Source organism: Loxodonta africana, chromosome 17, assembly GCF_030014295.1.
Source record: "Loxodonta africana isolate mLoxAfr1 chromosome 17, mLoxAfr1.hap2, whole genome shotgun sequence".
In the NCBI taxonomy this organism is placed as follows: Eukaryota; Metazoa; Chordata; class Mammalia; order Proboscidea; family Elephantidae; genus Loxodonta; species Loxodonta africana.
This window is the reverse complement of record NC_087358.1, coordinates 69,223,647-69,246,334: the sequence shown is the minus strand read 5'-3', so window position 1 is coordinate 69,246,334 and position 22,688 is coordinate 69,223,647. Positions and strand designations below refer to the sequence as shown.

At 40.6% G+C, this 22,688-nt stretch overlaps 1 protein-coding gene across 14 annotated transcripts in view; it reads left to right on the top strand.

The window, feature by feature from the left end:
* The window catches only part of RCBTB2 (RCC1 and BTB domain containing protein 2), a 53,966-nt gene extending 37,553 nt beyond the window's left edge, over positions 1–16,413 (top strand). For 13 of the 14 annotated variants that reach the window (XM_003412621.4, XM_064270133.1, XM_064270134.1 and 10 more), the window contains one exon: positions 14,995–16,413. In XM_003412621.4, coding sequence (XP_003412669.1) covers positions 14,995–15,135 — 141 coding nt within the window. In that variant the 3' untranslated portion in view covers positions 15,136–16,413. Of the gene's footprint in view, positions 1–7; positions 7,879–14,994 lie in introns of those variants that run through there. The other variant, XM_064270141.1, reaches the window with a different exon arrangement.
* Positions 16,414–22,688: the final 6,275 nt, after the last annotated feature.

Here is a 22,688-nt window from a genome sequence, read left to right as displayed (position 1 = left end):
TTTTTAGGTACCATCAAGTCGGTTCTGACTCATAGCGACCCTGTGTACTACAGAACGAAACACTGCCTAGTCCTGTGCCATGCTCACAATTGTCATTATGCTTAAGCCCATTGTTGCAGCCACTGTGTCAATCCATCTCGTTGAGGGTCTTCCTCTTTTTCACTGACCCTCTACTTTACCAAGTATGATGTCCTCCGAGGGCTGATCCCTCCTGATAACATGTCCAAAGTATGTAAGATGTAGCCTCACCATCCTTGCTTCTAAGGAGCATTCTGATTGTACTTCTTCCAAGAAGATTTGTTTGTTCTTTTGGCAGTCCCTGGCATATTCACTATTCTTCGCCAACACCACAATTCAAAGCCGTCAATTCTTCTTGAATTTTCCTTATTCATTGTCCTGCTTCCACATGCATATGAGGCGATTGAAAATACCATGGCTTGGGTCAGGTGCACCTTAGTCTTCAAGGTGACATCTTTGCTTTTCAACACTTTAAAGAGGTCTTTTGCAGCAGATTTGCCCAGTGCAGTGCATCTTTTGATTCTTGACCCGTGGTTCCATGGGTGTTGGTTGTGGATCAAAGTAAAATGAAATCCTTGACAACTTCAGTCTTTTCTCCGTTTATCACGATGTTGCTTATTGGTCCAGTTGTGAGGATTTTTGTTTTCTTTATCAGAAGAAGCTGTATGAAAATGCTCATGCTCTCTGGTTGATGAGTCATTTCCTTCCTCAGACTTTTATATAAATATAAACTGCGTAGGAGAGTACAAATTGGTACAGCCTTTCTGAAGAGCAATTTGGTAATATGTATTAAAAGCCTAAAAGATGTAACACTTTTAAACTAAGGAATTCACTTATAGGAATTTATCTTAAGGAAGTAATCATGAATTTGAACAAAGATTTGACTTTAAAGATGTTCACTGCACTATTGTTTATAATTTTGAAAAATTAGAAAAAGTCAATGCGAACAGTAGAGGACTATTTAAACTGTGGAATGTCAGTACCATGAAATTAGGCAGCTACTCAAGATACATCATTAAGTAAAAAACTATAATTTTTTTTTTTTTTTTACTGTAAATACCTAGATAAAAAAAGTCTGAAATTCATTATCTACATAAAAAAAGATTAAAAAGTATAGTCAGTGGTTATCTCTCTGTAGTGGGATTATGGATGATTTTTATTTCCCTCTCTTGTTTGTATTTTCTGAGCTTTCTACAGTGACCATGTATTGTTTTAATAGTGAAGAAAGGAAAGAAAACCTTTCTTTGAGACAAATCTTTAGGAAACAGGCCATCACTTCTTGGAGTTATCAGTCATTTTCCTTTTGGTTGTAAGGATATGTTTTACTATGGTCAAAAAACAGGGACATTTTAGGGGTTATATAAATAATAATATACTTATTAGAGAAAATGTGGAAAAATACAAAAACTCTTAGGGAGGAAGTGACCTATCAACCAGAGAGCGTGAACATTTTCATACAGCTTCTGATTTTTTTCTAGGTTATGATATGTATATATCTCTAAATACTTGAAGTTCAGGTTTTTTTTACTTAACATTTAAAAAAATCTGGAAAGAAAAATTTTGATGACTACATAATAACACCTTGAAACAGTGATATTTAAAAGCATAGTGTAGTGTGTTTGTATTTCATCAAGGTAATAATACATTGGCCACTTTCAAGCAGAGTGCTTCTTGGCCAAGTAAAATATATGTGCTTTTCTGGAGTTTGTTCTTTAAAGTCATAGGCATGATAATACTCTGGTGGGATACTTCAGATGTCGAGATGGTGGCACTCATCATTTCCCACCAAAGCAGGATTGATTTCTAAGACTTTTCTATATTCCCTATTTATGTGAATTATTTGTATGGTTACCTTGCACCCTTCTGTTTTCTAGAATGTAAGCTTCTTGAGGGAGGGCAGGAACTTTGTTTTGTTCGAAACCATATCCCCAGGGCCTAGCGTAGTGGGATGCATAGTGGACGCTCATTAAATGTTTGTTTAATGCATATTTAACTTTGGAAATAGAGACACTGTCTTTTAGAGACACTTTTTTTTTATTGTACTACCACTTGTCCAGTTAATTATTGTACCCTAAATTAGTATAATAGACTATAAGTAAAAAATTGCATATATTCTTAATATAAAATAAAAGTTTTAATAAAGAGGAGCCCTGGTGGTGCAATGGTTAAGCATGCCACTGCTAACTGAAAGGTTGGCAGTTTGAACCCACCAGCTGCTCCACAGGAGAAGACCTGCTGATCTGCTTCCATAAAGATTATGGCCTAGAAAACTCTATGGGGCAGTTCTGCTCTGTCACATGAGGTCACTGTGAGTCAAAAATCGATGGCACCTAACAACAGCAGCAACAAAAATAAAGAGCAGTGTGTTTAATTATATTCTTCTAATGACTAATAATCATGCAAGAAATGGGCTCTTTGAGCTACCAAATTATTGTCCCTTATGCTAGAGGTGCTAAAATAATGACTACCACTTAGTACATAACGTGACCCGGGGATTGTTTTAAGCACAGTTCAAGTCTCATTTAATTCTCGAAACAACCTTATAAGGTATAAGCATTTTTATCAGTTCTGATTTACAAATGAGGAAACTGAGGTCTGGAGAGATTAAGTAAATTCTTAGTAAGCTAGTAAATTGTGAAGCTGGAACTCAATCCAAAATTGGAGAGATTTCAAAACCACACTTTTAATTATAATTCTCTGTTGTCTCCCATATTTTAAAATCAGCAATATTCATTCATTGATTCAACAAATATTCACTTAGTGTCTCTTATACACACAGCACTATTCTAGGCACTAAAAGTACAGTAAGTGTCTTAGGCTGGGTTCTCAAGAGAAGCAAAACCAGTGAAGCATGTGTATGTATATATATAGAGAGAGAGAGAGAGAGATTTATACCAAAGAAATGGTTCATGCAGTTGTAGAGGCTGGAAAGTCCCAAGTCCAGAGGTCAGGCATCAGGACTGGAGGCTTCTCCTCACTCGCGTAGCTGCAGGGGCTGATGAATTCAAGACTGGCAGGTCAGACAGTAGGCTGCTGGATCACAGGCTGCAGAGGCCAACCAATTCCAAGTTCGGCTTGCAGTATGGCAAGCTGTGGGCTCAAGTCTGCAGGATCCAGAGCAAGCAAAAGCCACAGAGCTTTGCCAGAAAGTCTGTATATATTGGATGCAAGCCACACCCTCAAGGAAACTTCCTTTCAACTGATTGGCTGCTAACAGCAGATCTTATCATGGAGGTGATTACATCATACCAGATTTCATCATGGAGGTAATTACATCATTACATAGCTGCCAAACCAGCGAGAATCATAGCCCAGCCAAGTTGACACAGAACCTTAACCATCATATTCCACCAACTGTTAACTTGCCACCTGTATACATCTCTTTAAACCATACGTAATCTCAAAATAAATGGTCATACTTTCTGCCTAACATGATTCAACTAACACATGTACAACTAAAAACGCACTAGCCTTGTTTACATCTTACATTTTAAGGTGAAGAAAACAAAAATATTTGTTGCACATAGGCAAGGAAGAAATAGTCATAACAATTACAGTCCTCGTTTCTGCAACTTGTCACTTGATTTTAGCAGGTATTTAGAACTATCTTCTTCTGCCACCCATTCTGTATTTTGTTTACGCTCAGTAAGCACCTTAGCTGGTCATGGTTCCTTGCCTGGTGGGGTGACCCAAACCTTCGTTCCTGAAGGATCTGGGCCATTAGTATTCATGTTGGAATTGTGTTGCTGTAGTTTTCCATTGACTTTAATCACAGGGCACGGTATTACTAAGAGACACCCTAAGGGATTTCCTGTATTCCGGATGTACTTTTCTTTACCTCTGTTATGTGTTATCAATCCAGTTTCCCCTTGGTAATCAGGATCAGTCACACCAGCCATACAGTAACTTCTTTCTTTGCCTGTTGATCCAGAGCCATAAGGAACTCAAAGTAGCTGGGTGGCATTGTTAACTTCCAGTTCAGTGGAATCAGTGTTGTGTATCCTATTGGGAGCATTCCTTTCTTTGGAAATAAGACCTCTAGACTCAAAGAGCATAGGGTTAAGGGGACAGGAAACAAAAATTGTGCAAGTGGGTCACTAGGGGTAATAGTGGTGCCACTCCCATTTCCACGTCTAGATTTCTGGACCCATGAATCCTGCCTATGGGAAAAATAACACCATATATTGGATGCTCGTTTAGAGCATATACAGCCTCCTGGGGAACACTGCCCCAACCCTGCAAAGTTACCACCTAGCTGGCACCGTAATTATGTCTTCAGAAGGCCATTCCATAATTCTGTTAAGCCAACTGCTTCAGGATGATGGGGAACATGGTAAGACCAGTGAATTACATGACCATAGGCCCATTGCCACACTTCATTTGCTGCAAAGTGAGTCCCTTGATCCATAGTGATACTGTGATGGTGTGTATAGCATTCCATAAGTCCGCGGATGGTAGTTTGAGCTGAAGCACTGTGTGAAGGGAAGGCAAATCCATATCCAGAGTAAGTGTCTATTCTGATAAGAACAAAACATTGCCCTTTCCATGATGGAAGTGGGCCAATGTAATCAACCTGCCACCAGGTTGCTGGCTGATCACTTCAAGGAATGAGTGCCATATTGGAGACTCAGTGTTGGTGTCTGCTGCTGGCAGATTGAGTGCTCAGCAGTGGCTGTAGCCAAGTTGGCCTTGGTGAGTAGAAGTCCATGTTGCTGAGCCCATGCATAACCTCCATCCCTGCCACCATGACTACTTTGATCATGAGCCCATTGGGCAATGACGGGAGTGTCTGGGGTAAAAAGATGACTGGTTTTCATAGAACGTATTATCATATCCACTTGACTGTTAAAATCCTCCTCTACTGAAGTCACCCTTTGGTAAGCATTCACACTAGACACAAAATATCTTCACTTCTTTGGCCCATTTGGGGAGGTCTGTCTACATACCTCTTCCCCATACTTCTTGTCTCCAGTTTTCCAGTCATGTTACTTCCAAGTCCCTGACCATCTAGCCAGACCATTAGCCACAGCCCATGAACGGCCAGCACATCTGGTCGTTTGTCTTTCTAAGCAAAGTGAACAACCAGGTGCACTGCTTGAAGTTCTGCCCATTGGGAGGATTTCCTTTCACCACTGTCCTTCAGAGAGGTCCCAGGAAGGAGCTGCAGTCTGCCACCATCCAATTCCAAGTGGTACCTGCATATTGCACGGAACCCTCCGTAAAGCAGGCAAGTGATTTCTCTTCCTCAGTGAACTGATTTAAGGAACTCCCCATGAGGCCATAGATGCAGACTGGGAGAGGGCAGGTAATGTGATTGGAGTAGAGACCATAGGCATTTGGGCCACTTCCTCATACAACTTACTTGTGCATTCAGGTCCTGCTTGGGCCCGGTGACCTATATACCACTTCCATTTAATTATGGAGGGTTACTGTGCCATCTACCTTTATGGCTCTGTGGGTCAGACAAGACTCAGTTCATGATAGGCAGCTCAGGCCCCATTGTGGCTTTGTGGCCCATGGTTAAGTGTTCAGTCTCTATTAAGGCCCAGTAACAAGCCAAAAGCTCTTCCTCAAAAGGAGAGTAGTTATCTGCAGAGGATGGCAGGGCTTTGCTCCAAAATCCTAAGGGTCTACAGTGTGATTCACCAATAGGGACCTGCCAAAACTCCAGACGGCATCTCTTTCTGCCAGTAACACTTCAGGCACCATTGGGTCAACTGGATCACAAGGCCCAAGTGGCAGAGCATCTTGTATGGTAGCCTGAACCTGTCGCAGAGCCTTCTTTTGGTCTGGGCCTCACTCAAAACTAGCAACTGTTCAAGTCACTTGATAAATAGATTGGAGTGACACACCCAATTGAGGCATATGCTGCCTCCAAAATCCACAGAGGCCTACCAGGTGTTGTGCCTCCTTTTTAGTTGTAAGAAGGGCCAGATGCAACAGCTTATTCTTTACTCCAGAAGGAATATATCAACATGCTCCACACCACTGGACCCTTAGAAATTTTATTGAGGTGAAAGGCTCCTGAGTTTTTGTACGGTACATTTCCCACCCTCTAGCATACATCTTACCAAAAAGTTTAGAGGCATTGATACTGCTTCCTTACTAGGTTCAGTAAGCATAATGTCATCAATATAATGAACCAGGGTGGAAGGGAAAGGAATCAAGGTTCCTGTGGACTAAATTATGATGTAGGGCTAAAGAGTTGATATACCTCTGAGGTAGGATAGTAAAGGTGTACTGCTACTTATGCCAGTTGAGACAAACTGCTTCTGGTGGTCCTTCAAAATATATGGAGGAAAAAGGCATTAGCTGGATTAATAGCTGCTTACGGGTACCAGGAGGTGTATTAATTTGCTCAAGCAATGGAAAAACATCTGGAACAACAGCTGCAATTGGAGTCATCACCTGGTTAAGTTTTCGGTAATCCGCTGCTATTCTCCAAGATCTATCTGTTTTCTGCACAGGCCAGATAGAATGGGGATGTGCTGGGAATTACCATCCCTGCATCATTCAAGTCCTTAATGGTGGTAGTAACCTCTGCGATCCCTCCAGGAATGCAGTATTGCATTTTGTTTTACTATTTTCTTAGTTAGGGGTAGTTCTCATGGTATCCACTTAGCCTTTCCTACTCTTATAGCCCTTGCTCCACATGTCAGGTGTGCAAAATGGGGGTGCTGCCGGTTGCTGAGTATGTCTATTCCAATTATTCATTCTGGAACTGGGGAGATTACTACAGGATGGGTTTCAGGGACCCAGTGGACCTACTGTGAAACAAACATGAGCTAAAGCTCCATTAATAACGTGGTCTCTTTATGCCCCTACTTTGACTGGTAGGCCACACTGATGTTTTGGGTCTCCTGGAATTAGTGTCAGCTCAGAGCCAGTGTCAAGTAACCCCCCCCCCCCGCCAAGATATAATTATTTCCTTTTTCCCAATAAATAGTCACTGATAAAAGGATGTAGATCCCTTTGGGGAAGACTGAGAGAAAGATCAACAGTATAAATTTTTGGCAGTGCATTGGGGTCCTTCCTTAGGGGGTCCAGGCATCGCCTTCATTCAAGGAGTTGTGGATCTGTAAACTGGCTGAAGTCTGGGAATTGATTGATGGGCTGTGAATCTTTATTTTGGCGATTCAAGTTAGCCTGCTGTTCCCTCGACCTAGAATTCTTCCACTTGTACAGATGAAGTAAATATTTAGTAGATTTCCCATCAGTTTCACTCCTAGGGATGCCTTGACTAAGTAGCCAATGCCGTAAGTCCATATGAGTCAGATTATTTTGATTACAGCTTTTACTCCATTGTCCATTAGGGACAGTAACCATGCCCACCTTGTCTTTGTCAACTGAATGCTGCTCTTGGCCCCTACTGCCATGGGTTCCAGTCAGCCCCATTGTCTTACTTCAAGTCAGGCAGTTCCCACTGTCAAATCTAACTCACATAAAATAGCAATCACAGCAGTCTGCAAGGATACTAGGGCTCTCTTCATAAATTTGTTCCTCACCATTGTGGTAAAAGGTGTGTTCTTTGGGCATTCCATGTGTGGTTCTGTGGTCCAACCTGATAAATCCACTCTAACATTCCAGTTTCCCTAAGGTTTTGGATGCCTTTTTCTACAGTATACCAAATTCTGGTACTTCGCCTTGATTTAGTGTAGGCCACCACATAATCCACGCATCAGTGAACCAACCAAATAAACTATTAGATCCTTTTCTAACATACTGAGCTGAAACACTGAATGAAGAATCTGTGCTTAGTGGGCCTTCAGTAAACTTAGACTAATCCAACTTAATGTTCCTTGCACCATTATCCCATACCCATTGTCATGGATCAAATTATGTTCCCCAAAAATATATGTGTCACATTGGCTGGGCCGTGATTCCCAGTATTGTGTGGTTGTCTACCGTTTTGTCATCTGATGTGATTTTCCTATGTGTTGCAAATCCTACCTTTATGATATTGATGAGGTGGGATAGGCAGCAGTTGTGTTAATGAGGCAGGGCCCAATCTACAAGATTGGATTGTGTCTTGAGCCAATCTCTTTTGAGGTGTAAAAGAGAAGTGAGCAGAGAGACAGAGGGACCTCATAGTACCAAGAAAGCAGTACCAGGAGCAGAATGTATCCTTTGGGCCTGGTGTTCTGGCACAGAGAAGCTTTAGTCAAGGGGAAGATTGATGACAAGGATCTTCCTCCAGAGCCAACAGAGAAAGCCTTTTCCTGGAGCTGACACTCTGAATTTCGACATCTAGCCTACTAAAAAAGAATGTGAGAAAATGAATTTATCTTTGTTAAAGCTATCCACTTGTGGTATTTCTGTTATAGCAGCACTAGATAACTAAGACAGAATTTTCTACTGAGTATGGGGTGCTGCTATAACAGATACCTAAAATGTGGAACCAGTTTTAAAACTGTGAATGGATAGAGGACTCAGAAGGAAGTAAGGAGAACTGTTAACAATGGAGATGGCACAGATGGTGAGAAGCAGCAGCAGAGAACTGGCAGCAGCAAAACCAGGAGACCAACGCCAGACAGTGCTGGGGCCAACCCATGGAGCAAGAGAGCTGAGTACCTTCTGGCTGGAGTTTACTGATGGAGTAGGGTACCTCCAGGCACTCATCTATGGAGCTAAGGAGCTTTGGAACACTAGCAGGGCAGAGGCGAGCAGAGAGGCTCGAGGGGCCGAGAGGCCAAGAAACCAGGAGGCAGAAGCTGAAGAGACAAGGAACATAGAAAGCCAAGCTGCCTCTGTCTCAAAGGGCATGGCCACAACCTCTGGGGTTTCAGAGGGTGGAACCATGGCCTCTGGTGTTTCTAAAGGTGGAGTCGCCACTCAGATGGACTAGGAAAATGGTATACCTAAAGCTGAGGGAGCAGAGTTGCCGTCCTAGCGGGCCTGGAGGGTGGAGCTGAAGCCAATGCCTAGAGTCTGGAGGGCAGGGCCGTTGTGTAAATTGTCTCAGAGAACAGAGGATTATTTTCAAAACATTGAGGGCTAATGTAATGTATTCTGCTAACTTGCTTAGTGCATTATCCTTTTTCCCTCCAATTTCTCCCTTTTGTAATGGAAATGTCTCCGTTGTGCCTGTTCTGCCATTGTACCTCTGGATACAGATAACTTGTATTCTAGATTTCACAGATGAAGAGGAATTTTTGGATTTTGGACTTGGATTAAGACTTTTGCTATGATATGGTGGGGGTGAATATGTTTTATATGGGGTAGGACATGAATTTTGGGGGACCAAAGGGTGAAATGTCATGGATTGCATTGTGTCCCCCAAAAATATGTATGTCACTTTGTCTGGGCCATGATTCTCAGTATCGTTTGATTGTCCGGTGTTTTGGGATCTGATGTGATTTTCCTATGTGTTGTAAATCCTACCTCTGTGATGTTAATGAGGTGGGATAGGTAGCAGTTATGTTAATGAGGAAGGGCTCAACCTATAACATTGGATTGTGTGTTGAGCCAGTCTCTTTTGAGATATAAAAGAGGGAAGCCAGCAGAGAGACAGGGGGACCTCATACCACCAAGAAAACAGTACCAGGAGTAGAGCTTTGAACCTAGGGTTACTGCACGTAGAAGCTCCCAGTCCAGGGGAAGATTGATGACAAGAATATTCCTCCAGAGCTGACGGAGAACGCCTCCCCCTGGAGCTGATGCTCTGAATTTTGACTTCTAGCCTACTAGATGTGAGAGAATAAATTTCTCTTTGTTAAAGCCAAACACTTGTGGTATTTCTGTTATAGCAGCACTAGATAACTAAGACACCCATAATAGCCATACCTACACGTACCCACCCCCCACGCGTCTGTCAGTTTGTTGAGAGCCAAAATACGACTTTGAGTTTATCCCACCTAAATTTAGAGACCATCTCAAGGATAGATTTGATGCATTGAACTCTAATAACCGAAGGCCAGATGAGTTGTGGAATGATATCAGGGACATCGTGTATGAAGAAAGCAAGAGGTCATTAAAAAGACAGGAGAGAAAGAAAAGACCTAAATGAATGTCAGAAGAGAGTGTGAAACTTGCTCTTGAACGTTGGGTAGCTAAAGCAAAAGGAAAAAATGATGAAGTGAAAGAGTTGAACAGAAGATTTCAGAGGTCGCCTCAAGAAAACAAAGTATTATAATGACACGTGTAAAGACCTGGCGATGGAAAATCAAAAGGAAGGAACATGCTCTGCATTTCTCAAGCTGGAAGAACTGAAGAAAAATTCAAGCCTCGAGTTACAACACTGAAGGATTTTCTAGGGGGAAAATATTAAAAGATGCAGGGAGCATCAAAAGAAGATGGAAGGAATACACGGAGTCACTATTCCAAAAAGAATTGATTGACATTCAGCCATTTCAGGAGGCAACATATGATCAGGAATCGATGGTACTGAAGGAAGAAGTCCAGGCTGCACTGAGGGTATTGGTGAAAAACAGGGTTCCGGAAATTGACAGAATGGTAAGTGAAATGTTTCAACAAACAGATGCAGCACTGGAAGGGCTCACTCATCTATGCCAAGAAATTTGGAAGACAGCTACCTGGCCAGCCGATGGGAAGAGATCTGTATTTATGCCTATTCCCAAGAAAGGTGATCCAACCGAAAGCAGAAATTATCGAACAATATCATTAATACCACATGCAAGCAAAATTTTGCTGAAGATCATTCAAAAGTGGCTGCAGCAGTGTATCAACAGGGAACTGCCAGAAATTCAAGCTGGATTTAGAAGAGGACGTGGAACCAGAGATATCATTGCTGATGTGAGATGGATCCTGGCTGAAAGAGAATACCAGAAAGATGTTTACCTGTGTTTTATTGACTATACAAAGGCCTTTGACTGTGTGGATCATAAGAAATTATGGATAATATTTTGGAGAATGGGAATTCCAGAACACTTAATTGTGCTCATGAGGAACCTGTACATGGATCACGAAGCAGTTATTCAAACAGAACAAGAGGATACTGCATGGTTTAAAGTCAGGAAAGGTGTGTATCAGGGTTGCATCCTTTCACCATACCTATTCAATCTGTATGCTGAGGAAATAGTCTGAGAAGCTGGAATATAGGAAGAAAAATGGGACATCAGGATTGGAGGAAGACTCATTAACAACCTGTGTTATGCAGATGACACAATCTTGCTTGCCGAAAGTGAAGAGGACTTGTCACTCTTACTGATGAAGATCAAAGACCACAGCCTTCGGTATGGATTACACCTCAACATAAAGAAAACAAAAATCCTCACACCTGGACCCACACAACATCATGATAAACGGAGAGGAGATGGAGGTTGTCACGGATTTAATTTAATTGGATCCACAATCAAAGGCCATGGAAGCAGAGGTCAAGAAATCAAGTGATGCATTGCATTGGGCATTTCTGCTGAGGAAGACCTCTTTAAAGTGTTGATGAGCAAAGATGTCATCTAGAGGACTAAGGTGTCCCTGACTCAAACCATGGTGTTTTCGATCATCTCATATGCTTGCAAAAGCTGGACAATGAATGAGGAAGATTCAAGAAGAATTGACTCCTTTGAATTGTGGTGTTGGAGAAGAATATTGAATATACCATGGACTGCCAAAAGAAAGAACAAATCTGTCTTGGAAGAAGTACAACCAGAAAGATCCTTAGAAGCAAGGATGACGAGACTTTGTCTCACATACTTTGGACATGTTATCAGGAGGGATCAGTTCCTGGAGAAGGATATCATGCTAGGTAAATTAGAGAATCAGTGCAAAAGAGGAAGACCCTTAATGAGATGGATTGACACAGTGGCTGGAACAGTGAGTTCAAGCATAGCAACAATTGTGAGAAATGGCATAGGACTGGGCAGTGTTTTGTTCCTATGAGTTGGAACCAACTCGATGTCACCTAACAACAACAGCACATATTCCCCAGGTTTCTGTTTTTATCTATATTAGTCAAGCCATTCTTTTGGCGGGTAGCATTCCTCTTCCTGTGTCATTTTGTACTTCACCTTTTGGGGCTTGCTGGGACTTAAGTCTAATTATAGGTCTAGAAGCAAAAATTGGTGGTGGGGATGTGTTTTGAGAACATTCCTCACTGTCATATAAGGCATTTGCCTCAGGTACATGGTTACAGAGGCTGGGAAGTCCCAAGTCTGTGGGTCTGGAGTCAGACTGGAGGCTTCTACTGATTCATGTCACTGCAGGGGCTGATGAACCCAAGATCGGTGGGTCAGATGGCAGGGTGCTAGGTCACAGGCTGCAGAAGCCAGAGAATCCCAAGATCGGCAGTCAATATAGGAAGCACCTGGCTTGTGTCCCAAGAACTGGAGGTGAGATAATGATGAGCTGGGTGCAGGATCCAGAGTGAGCAACACCCAAGAGTCCATATATTTTAGATGCAGGCCACACTCCCAAGGAAACTCTTTCAACTGGTTGGCTGCTCACAGCAGATTGCATCATGTAGATAATTACATTATATCAGATGTCATCATGGAGGTGATTCATCATTATATAACTGCCAGAGCTCTGAGAATCATGGCTCAGGCATGTTGACAACCTTAACCATCACAGTAAGTGAACAAAGCAGACCAGTATCTCTGCCCTCATGGAACTTACTTTCTGGTGAGGGGAGATGAACAATAAATAAATAAATACAATATGTAGTATGTCAGAAGGTAACAGGTGATGTGGAAACTAGGTAAGTAGGTAGGGAAGGGAGGTGGGGAGTGCCAGGCTGAGGTAAAGTAGAAATTATAACTTGAAGTCAGAGAAGGCCAGTGACTGAGCAAAGCCTTGGAGGAGCTGAGGGAATGAGCCTTGAAGATGTATGGCTGGATGCCTGCCAGGAAAAAAGGAACCAAACTGAAAAACCAAACTAGTTCCTGTCACCTCAACTCTAACTCATGGCAGCCCCATGTGTGCTGAGCAGAACTGCCCCACAGGGTTTTCAAGGCTGTGCCCTTTTGGAAGCAGACCGAGAGGCAGGTAAAAGGAGGAGCAAGTGAGAAGGTCGTGAGGTAGGAACAGCAAGGTGAGTGAGAGTGGAGTCTAGTGAGGGGAGGAAAGTTGTAGCTGAAGTCAGAGAGACCCTGCTGCGGGCCAGGGTATGGAGGCAGATCACCTGCAGAGCCCAGGAGACAAATTTAAGGAGTTTGAGTTTTCTGAATGAGCTGAAAAGCCATGGGAGGATTTTGAGAGGTTCAGATATGATCTGACTCCCATTTAAAAATAATTACTCTGGCTGGTGTGTTGAAAATAGTTTGTGGGGGCTGGGGAGGAGGTTTAGTTAGGAGGTTGTATAATCTAGCGTGAGGTGATGGTACCTACACTAACTACAGACATATTTGAATGTGTGTAGCGTACAGACGAGTTTCTCCATTCCCTTCTGTAGAATTCAGCCAAAGGGGCTGGATCTCTGTCTTATTTCACTTTCAGGTACTGCTGGCAAAAAAAAAAAAAAAAGTCCTTTCTAAAAATGTAGCCAAGAATCTGTGATTTTAAATAGATGGTGGTGTATCGAGCATCTATGAATATCGACGGCACTGGGTTTTTTTTTTTTTTTTATGAATGAACCACATTCTTTATGTATAGTGACATGCTGTGATATCAGGTGGGCATGTGGAAGTTTACTGGTTCCATCACTCAGGCTCACTCGCCACTGCTGATGCGACCCTAAAGGCCTGCCCAGCTGTGTTTAGGGATAAAATAAACAGGCTCTCTTCATGAATTTTGTTTCTTTGCTTAAAAGAAAATGTACTGTGGATTTGTGTGTACATTGGGATGTCTATCAGTATTGCTTATTTTTTAGTCTATTTTTTTCATCTTTAGCATTGGCTGTAACTTGTGTTATCTAAGGAGTCCCTGGGTAGCATAAATAGTTAAGTACTGAAAGGTTAGCAGTTTGATCCCACCCAGAGGAGCCTCAGAAGACAGGCCTGGCAATCTGCTTTCAGAAAATCAGCCATTGAAAACCCTGTGGAGCACGGTTCTACTTTGACACACATGGGGCCATCATGAGTCACAGTTGACTTCATGGCAGCTGGTTGATGTGTTATCTAAAGAAGAAAAAATTACAGTGTGCAGTGTGCATATATAGTTGCTTGGAAATTATTTTTGGCTTTATTTTTATAAGTTAGCTTCAGCGACACAGAGAGGGAACTTTAAAAAAATTGACCACCACCCAGCAGCACCTTGTGTCAAAAAGGCAACATAGCCAGGGTCTGAGGTATACAGGAGGTCTCAGCAGGCAGGCCTCGCTTTGACCCTAGGCTCCTCAGGGCTACCTTCATTCTGATCTTCAGATTAATAATTATAATCAAGAGAATTACTATAGGATTTTTCTTTGTCCCAGAATACATTACAGTAAGCCAGAAAACTGCAATCTGTGGAGTTCTCTTACCAGAGAGCCTTGAAAGTCAGGATTTCTTAAAAGCATTTTCCTGGGTAAGATTACAGCAGGTATATGTGGTCCGATGAAATCCAAGCACACACTGCTCTTGTTGTCTTCTTGTGAAGGCAAAAGAAGAGTAGGGGCCTGGTGATGGCTTCAGAAAAGCAGTTTCCAGCATTGCTCTTTTTTATGGCTGACCCTTTCCTTCCACAAACTCTTTATACTTACAAATATTTAAAGCACCCGGGGAAATATAAAAGAGGAACACAGTGCTTTTAACAGATACTAAAAGTGGAATGAACAAATCCTGTCAGTAGAAAAATGTACAGAGTATTCTTATACTTAGGGGCCTTTCTCTGGGAAGAAAAAGTAAGGTCGTTCGCGTTGGTTGGTGGGGAGGAACTTTTACGTTTTGTTTTGCATGGTTTGAATTTTTACAAGCATGGATTCACACGTGCTAGATAGTTATATAAGTGTTCTTTAGGTGTTGTCATGACAACATTTCTTCCTGTTGGCTAGCAAGGACATTTGCCTACTACTTTTAGGAATATCCATGCTATGTTGCATTGTATTGCATTGCTTTAGGAAACACTAATTTGTTAAACCATTTTTGTTGTTGTTCTTCCTAGGATTTAGAAGAATTCTGCTTCAGATTTTGCATAAACCATTTGACTGTAGTAACACAAACTTCAGGCTTTGCAGAAATGGACCATGACCTTCTGAAGAACTTTATCAGTAAGGCAAGCCGAGTCGGAGCTTTTAAAAATTGATCACCATCTGCAGGAAAGAATCTGTGAGCCTTTCCATTTGCCCCACAAAAGCCAGAGAAGAGAAACTTTTTTTTTTTTATTAGTATTACTTACAATAAACTTGGAGCTTTGGTGGCATAGTGGTTAAGAGCTTGGCTGCTAACCAAAAGTTGACAGTTCAAATCCACCAGCCGCTCCTTGGAAACCCTGTGGGGCAGTTATGCTCTATCCTGTAGGGTCGCCATGAGTCGGTACCAACTCGACGGCACCTAACAACAACAGCAAATGATACACTTGGTAAGCTACATTTAGCTGAATACTTACGTCCGGTCAAAAGAAGGATGGTGGTCAGTCTTCTCCATCTGCCGAAATCCCAAGTTTATACAGACAGCATTAAAGGCTCTGATGAGATGTGACTAAGCTCAAGGGGAAGCACTTTAAAATGTTACTATACTTACCATTTTCTCTTTTGAGTCACTGAAGTCAGACACCTTTGGTACACTGGTCTCAACATATGCTATTCTGGCCAAATGTGCCATTTTCCACCTGGCTGGCATCACATGGAGCGCTGCACCGGCAGTGCCCTCAGCCCCCAGCACGGCACAGTGCCCTGCGTGTAGTAGGCACTCCGTTAATGTATTACCAGTCTTAAGTATGCCTTCAGAACAGCTTTAATTGTAGGGTACCAGTGAAGGAACAGCTTAGACAAAATGAATTAACAGCCTGTAATTACTGACATTCAGATTCCTCTGGTAAAGTGTTCTGAGAAAGAGCATTAATTAAAATTCACAAAAGGCCTTGGCAATTAAACATGTCCAAGGCCCATGGCCTGATTTTAACTATTTACTCCAAGTCATTAATTTCTCATATGGAATTATTGAATATGAAGCCCTATCTCTGGATGAATGTTATTTCTGGGCTCATCTGCCTTACATCCTTGCATAATGCCCTTTGTTTTTCTCTGGGTTAAGAGGGATTTGCATCTATCTGTAAGTTAAGAAGATGACGTGATTTTCTTGAAGTTGACTTTTATGTCACCATGAAACAGTTCTCTTAACTTGACATCCAGTATAATTAAAAAGTACTAGCAGTAACAATGAAATAAATTTATACTTTTTAGATCAAAACAAGTTATCCAGCTGCAGAAGAGAGGCAGGAATGGCATTATAGCATCAGATTCCTCTAATATGTGTCTGACAGTATGATACTGTGTAAAGGCAAAACTTTTGGAGTTAGAAATCTTGCTCTGATGCTGAAGTATTTGATAATAAAGTGCTTGTTTGCAGATAATAGAACAAATGTGTTGTTTTTTTATTCCCAAGAAGCGGCACAATTATAAAATAACCTCATGTCTTTTAGATGTGCATAAGTCCGTTTGATATATGATAAGCTTGTTTTTGAAGCAGTTACTCAGATAAGGGCTCATTGCAAATCCCACCCTAAAACATGAATGGCTTATAAACAACTTAATTACTGGTCATATTATTGTCTTTCATTACTTTTTATTGGTAAGACACTTATTTTTCAACTTCCCCATTCCCTCCTGCCCCCCAGCTCCTGGTAACTACTAATGTTCTTCTTCTTTTAATGTTATTATATGTTAGGTGAAAGTGCATAGCGCAATTTCGTTTCTCATTCAAAAATTTATACACAAATTGTTTTGCGACATTGGTTGCAATACGTGCAATGTGTCAGCACTCTCCCTGTTTCCACCTGGGGTTCCCTGTGTCCATTCGTCCAGTTTTCCTGTCCCTTCCAGCCTTCTCATCTTTGCTTTTGGTCAGATGTTGACCATTTGCTCTCGCATATTTGATTTAACTGAGTAGTACGTTCCTCATGTGTGTTGTTTGTTTTATAGGCCTATCTAATCTTTTTGGCTGAAAGGTGGACTTCGGGAGTGGGTTCAATTCTGAGTTATCAGGGTGTCTGGGGACCATAGTCTCGGGTTTCTCCAGGCTCTGTCAAACAAGTAAGTCTGGTCGTTTTTTCTGAATTTGAATTTTGTTTTACATTTTTCTCCCACTCTATCTGGAACCCTCTGCTGTGATCCCTGCCAGAGCTGTTGGTGGTGGTAGCCCAGCACCATCTAGTTCTCCTGGGCTCAGGCTGGTGGAGGCTGTGTTTCATGTGGTCCATTGGACTAATACCTTCCTCGTGTCTGGTTTTTTTCATTCTCCTTTGCTCTGGATGGGATGGGATCAATGAGCGTATCTTAAATGGCCACTCACAAGCTTTTAAGACCCCAGACGCTACTCACCAAAGTGGATGTAGAACATTTTCTTTATGAACTGTGTTATGCCAGTTGACCGGAGACTGTGGTCCTCAGCCATCAGCCCCAGTAACTCGGTCCCTCAAGCTGTTTGGATGTATCTAGAAAGCTTCTATGACTTTGCCTTGGTCAGGTTGTGCTGACTTTCCCTGTATTTGTTTTGGCTTTCCCTTCACCAAATTTAACACTTGTCTACTATCTACTTGGTGATTTCACCTTCCCAGTGACCATCAAAGATTGTTTTTTTTCTGTGTATTAACCTTTTCTTGAGTTTTTATGATCCTGGTCTCATACAGGAAACCCTGGTGGCATAGTGGTTAAGTGCTACAGCTGCTAACCAAGAGGTTGGCAGTTTGAATCCACCAGGTGCTCCTTGGAAACCCTATGGGGCAGTTCTACTCTGTCCTATAGGGTCACTGTAAGCTGGAATTCACTCAATGGCAACAGGTTTGGTTTTAATGGCTAATGACCTCAAGCATTTCCTCATGTGTCTCTGTTAGTCACCTGAGTATCTTTTTTGGTGAAGTGTCTGTTCATATCCTTTGCCCATTTTTTAATTGTATTAATTGTCTTTTTGTTATTGAGGTATTGAAGTATTCTATAACTTTTTAGAGATTAGACCCTTTTCCTATGTGTTGTAGCCAAAAAATTTTCCCCAGTCAGTAGGTTCTCTTTTTAATCTTTTGCTGAGGTGTTTTGATGAGCACTTATGTTTAATTTTTAAGAGCTCCCAGTTACCTGATGTATCTTCTGGTGCTTGTTCATTGTTAGTTATGGTTTATATTGCATTTATGCCATGTATTAGGGTCCCTAGCCTTGTCCCGATTTTTTCTCCCATGATCTTTATCGTTTTAGGTTTTATATTTAGAGTTAGTTTTTGTGTATGGTGTGAGGTATGGGTCTTGCATCATTTTTTTTTTTACAGATGGACATCCAGTTTTGCCACCACCATTTGTTAAAAAGACCGTCTTTTCCTCATTTAATGGGCTTTGGTCCTTTGTCAAAAATCAGCTGACCATGGGCGGATGGATTTATTTTGGGGTTCTCAATTCTGTTCCATTAGTCTATGTGTCTGTTGTTGTACGAGTACAAGTTGTTTTGACTACTGCAGCTGTATAATGGGTTCTGACATCAGGTAGCATGAGGCCTCCTGCTTTGTTCTTTTTCTTCAAGAACGCTTTGCTTATCCGGGGCTTCTTTCCTTTCCATATAAAGTTGGTGATTGGTTTTTCCAACTTGTGAAAGAATGCTGTTGGTATGTAGGATCAGGATTCCATTATGTCTGTACATTACTTCGGGTAGAATTGAAATTTTCATGATGTTGAGTTTTCCTGTCTATGTGTAGTATGTTTTTCCATTTATGTAGGTCTCTTGACTTGTAGTGGTGTTATGTAGTTTTCTTTGTATGGGTCTTTTATGTCCCTGGTTAGATTTATCCCTAAGTATTTTATCTTTTTAGGGGCTATTATAAATGATATTGTTTTCCTTATTTCCTTTTCGAAGTTCTCTTTGTGGTATGTAGGAATCCACCTGATTTTGCATGTTGATCCTATATCCTGCTAGTCTGCTGAATCTCTTAGTTCCAGTAATTTTCTTGTGGAATCTCTGGGGTTCTCTATACATAGTATCATATCATCTGCAAAGAGGGATAGTTTTACTTCTTCCTTTCCAATTTGGATGCCTTTTATTTCTTTTTCTACCCTTATTGCTCTAGCTAGGACTTCCAGCACAATGTTAAATAGGAGTGGTGATAAAGGGCATCCTTGACCTGTTCCTGTTCTCAGGGGGAATGTTTTCAGCCTCTCTTCGTTGATTGAGAATGATGTTGGCTGTTGGTTTTGTATAGATGCCCTTTACTGTGTTAAGGAGTTTCCCTTCTATCCCTATTTTACTGAGAGTTTTTATCAGGAATGGGTGTTCGACTTTATCGAATGCCTTTTCTGCACTGATTGAGATGATCGTGTGATTCTTTTCTTTTGTTCTGTCTATGTGGTGGATTATGTTGATTGATTTTCTAATGTTGAACAATCCTTGCATACCTGGTATGGATTCCACTTGGGTCGTGGTGTATTATATTTTTTATATGATGCTAAATTCTATCGTCTAGAACTATGTTGAGAATTTTGTGTCTATATTCATCAGAGAAATTGGCCTGTAATTTTCTTTTTTGTTGTGTCTTTGCCTGGCTTTGATATCAGGTTTATGCTGGCTTCATAGAATGAATTTGAAAGTACTCCCTCCTTTTCTATGTTCTGAAATAGTTTGCGTAGTACTGGTATAAGCTCTTCTCTGAATGTTTGGTAGAAGTCATCTGGGCCAGGGATTTTTTTGTTGTCGGGAGTTTTTTTTTTTTTTACCTGTTCAATCTCTTCTCTTGTTAGGGGTTTGTTCAGATTTTATACCTCAGTTTGTGTCATTTTAGGTAGATAGTGTGTTTCTAGAAATTTGTCCATTTATCTAGGTTCTCAAATTTGTTGGAGTACAGTTTTTCACAGTATTCTGTTATGATCCTTTTTATTTCAGTTGGGTCTGTTGTAATGTCACCCATCCATTTCTTATTTGGGTTATATTCTTCCTCTCCTGATTTTCTTTTGTCAGTTTGGCCAGTGCTTTGTCAATTTTGTTGATCTTTTCAAAGAATTAACTTTTGGTCTTAATTATATTTTTCTTCAGTTCTTTATTTCATTTATTTCTGCTCTAATCTTTATTATTTCCTTTCTTCTGGTGGCTGTGGGATTCTTTTGCTGTTTTCTTTCTATATGTTTAAGTTGTAGGGCCAATGTTTTTATTTTGGCTCATTCTTTTTTGATGTGTACATTTATTGCTATAAGTCGAACTCTGAGCACTGCCTTTGCTGTGTCCCAAAGGTTTTGGTATGATTTGTTTTCATTCTTATTTGATGCCAGGAATTTTTTTATTCTCTCTTGATTTCTTCTATTACCTAGTTCTTTTTAATATGTGAGATAAAAATTACATTTCATAATGATAATCAGAAATCAGTGGACCCTTCCTTTTCCATAAGTTTATGTTAAATTTTCTAGCTTTCCTCCCATGCTCGCACAAGAAAGTTTCAAAGTTTTAGTGCTTCCAATGATTTTACTCTAACTTACACAGAAAAGGTGAAGATTTTATATGAATGAAGTAGTATTCTCAACTGCTGATTGAGGTTTCGTGAAGATGCCATTTACTGCTTTTTTAAAAAACAAAGGTTAAGAATGTTATGTATAGTCTTTAGCTTAGAGAAAATTAGAGCTACTGTAAATTGCCAGTCATTTCTGGACCATAACATGGTGAGCTGTGTTTAGAGCCAGAATTTTTGCCCAGTGATAATGAAAAGAAGCAATGGTTTAGTGCTTCTCTTCTCCCTCCTAGTTTGTTTTATAGTGTCTGCCATCGTAAAAGCTTCCAAGCAGCCATCCAAGGCATGACAGTTGGTCTCTATGCTCCTGGAGTAACAGAGGAAGAAGGAGAGTCAGGAATAGGAGGATATGGAAGGTGTGGCTTATCACCTCCATGAACCAACTAACTGCCTCCTTTGCCATGAGAACAGAATTGGATGATGACCGGCTACCATTACTGAACATTTTGACCAAAGATTCTGCAGAATACAGATCAAAAAGGGGAAAATGCAGAATTTCAAATTCTCATGATTCCAGACTTTCTGGAGCCATGGGGCATGGAAGAACCTCTGAAACTATTGCCCCAAGATAATCTTTAAACCTTAAACCAAAAATATCCCGTGAAGTCTTCTTAAAACCAAATAGTAGTTTAGCTAAAATAGTAAAAAAATGTCTGCTTTGACCGTTATGTTCTTTTAATAACTATATGGGATCAAAGTAACAACAGCAACTTGAAAGATTAGGAAATTTAGGAGGCAGTGAGTTTATGATAATGGGGAACAACTCAGAAAAGGAGGGTGAGAATGGCTGCACAACTCAAAGAATGTAATCAGTGTTGCTGAATTGTACATGTAGAAAACTGTTGAATTGATATACTATGTATATTCTCAACAACAAAATTTTTTAAAAAGGGGAAAAGAAAAGCAACTACAACATAATCTTTTTGTCTTTCTAGCCTTCCTGCATGCTCTTATCACAACAAATGGATTGGAAGAATTGTAAAGAGAGAGGAAAAATCACACCTTACTGTTTCTTTTAATGCAATATTTGCCAAAGCATACAAACACTTTGAAGGTTCACAAGCCATACTAATTTCCTCTCAGTAGATTTAGTTAAAATCATAACATTATGTATTTAGGGAGCAACTGATATTGGTCCATGGAATAAATTTAAACTTTCACATTAAATTGTCATGATTACATGTGTCAATATTAAATTAGTTACATATAGTGCTAAAATGGACACAAAAAAGGAATTATGAGAACAGATAACTACCTCAGCTTCATGTTAAGAGCTTGTTATAATCCTTCCATTCAGATATTACAGTGTTACTATAACATATTTCTATTAAAAAGCTATACTTGTGGTAGAAATGTAGTATTTCTAGACGCAAGGTTTCAGGTTGGTCCTGTAAAATATTTAGTCCAAGGAGAATTCTGCCAAATCCTTACCAATGCCATGAATGCTACATTGGCCCTATAATGAGGAATAAAAACCAGCTTCTAATAGCAATTCATCATGAAGTCATCCAGGTGGCAATAGAACTAGTATGTAGAACTAGTATGTAGGTTTTTATTTTTGCTTTTTCCATTTCCCCCCAGAAAACTAATGAAAAGTAAATAAATGTATCAATTTGAGCTTGTCCCGTTTATTATACCTTAAAGAGCTAATTCAATCAATGGAATTCTAAATAAATCTCTGGAAATCATCAATTTTCTGTCATACAGACTAAAATTTTGTAGTGTCATAAAGGCTGATGGAGTTTGACTCGCCCTGAGAGCCTGCGTTTCATTTCAGATTCCCATCTACCCTCACCACAGCCTGTAGAGGGGACGCTTGCTGCTTTGCCTGCCGTACCCCCTTTATTTGCCTTTCTTCCTTCGGGAGTAAACATACTGGTGTTCAAGGAAAGCATTTCACTGGCCGCCTGTTTTTAAGACATACTACTTGAACTCAAGATAATTCCTTATCTGAATCCCTTTGTGCCAGATGTGTTTCATAATTTTTTTGGAGTTTAGAATGGCAACATGGTACATACACGTAACAGGTAACACCTCAGCAGGGCTGGGTCAGCTTCCGATAATCATGCATATAGAAATAGCTCTGTGCCCGTTTAGATAAGATTTGATGTGACATTACTTTTGGCACCAAACAAAGTTATAGAACCACTTGGTTTTCAAAGGATT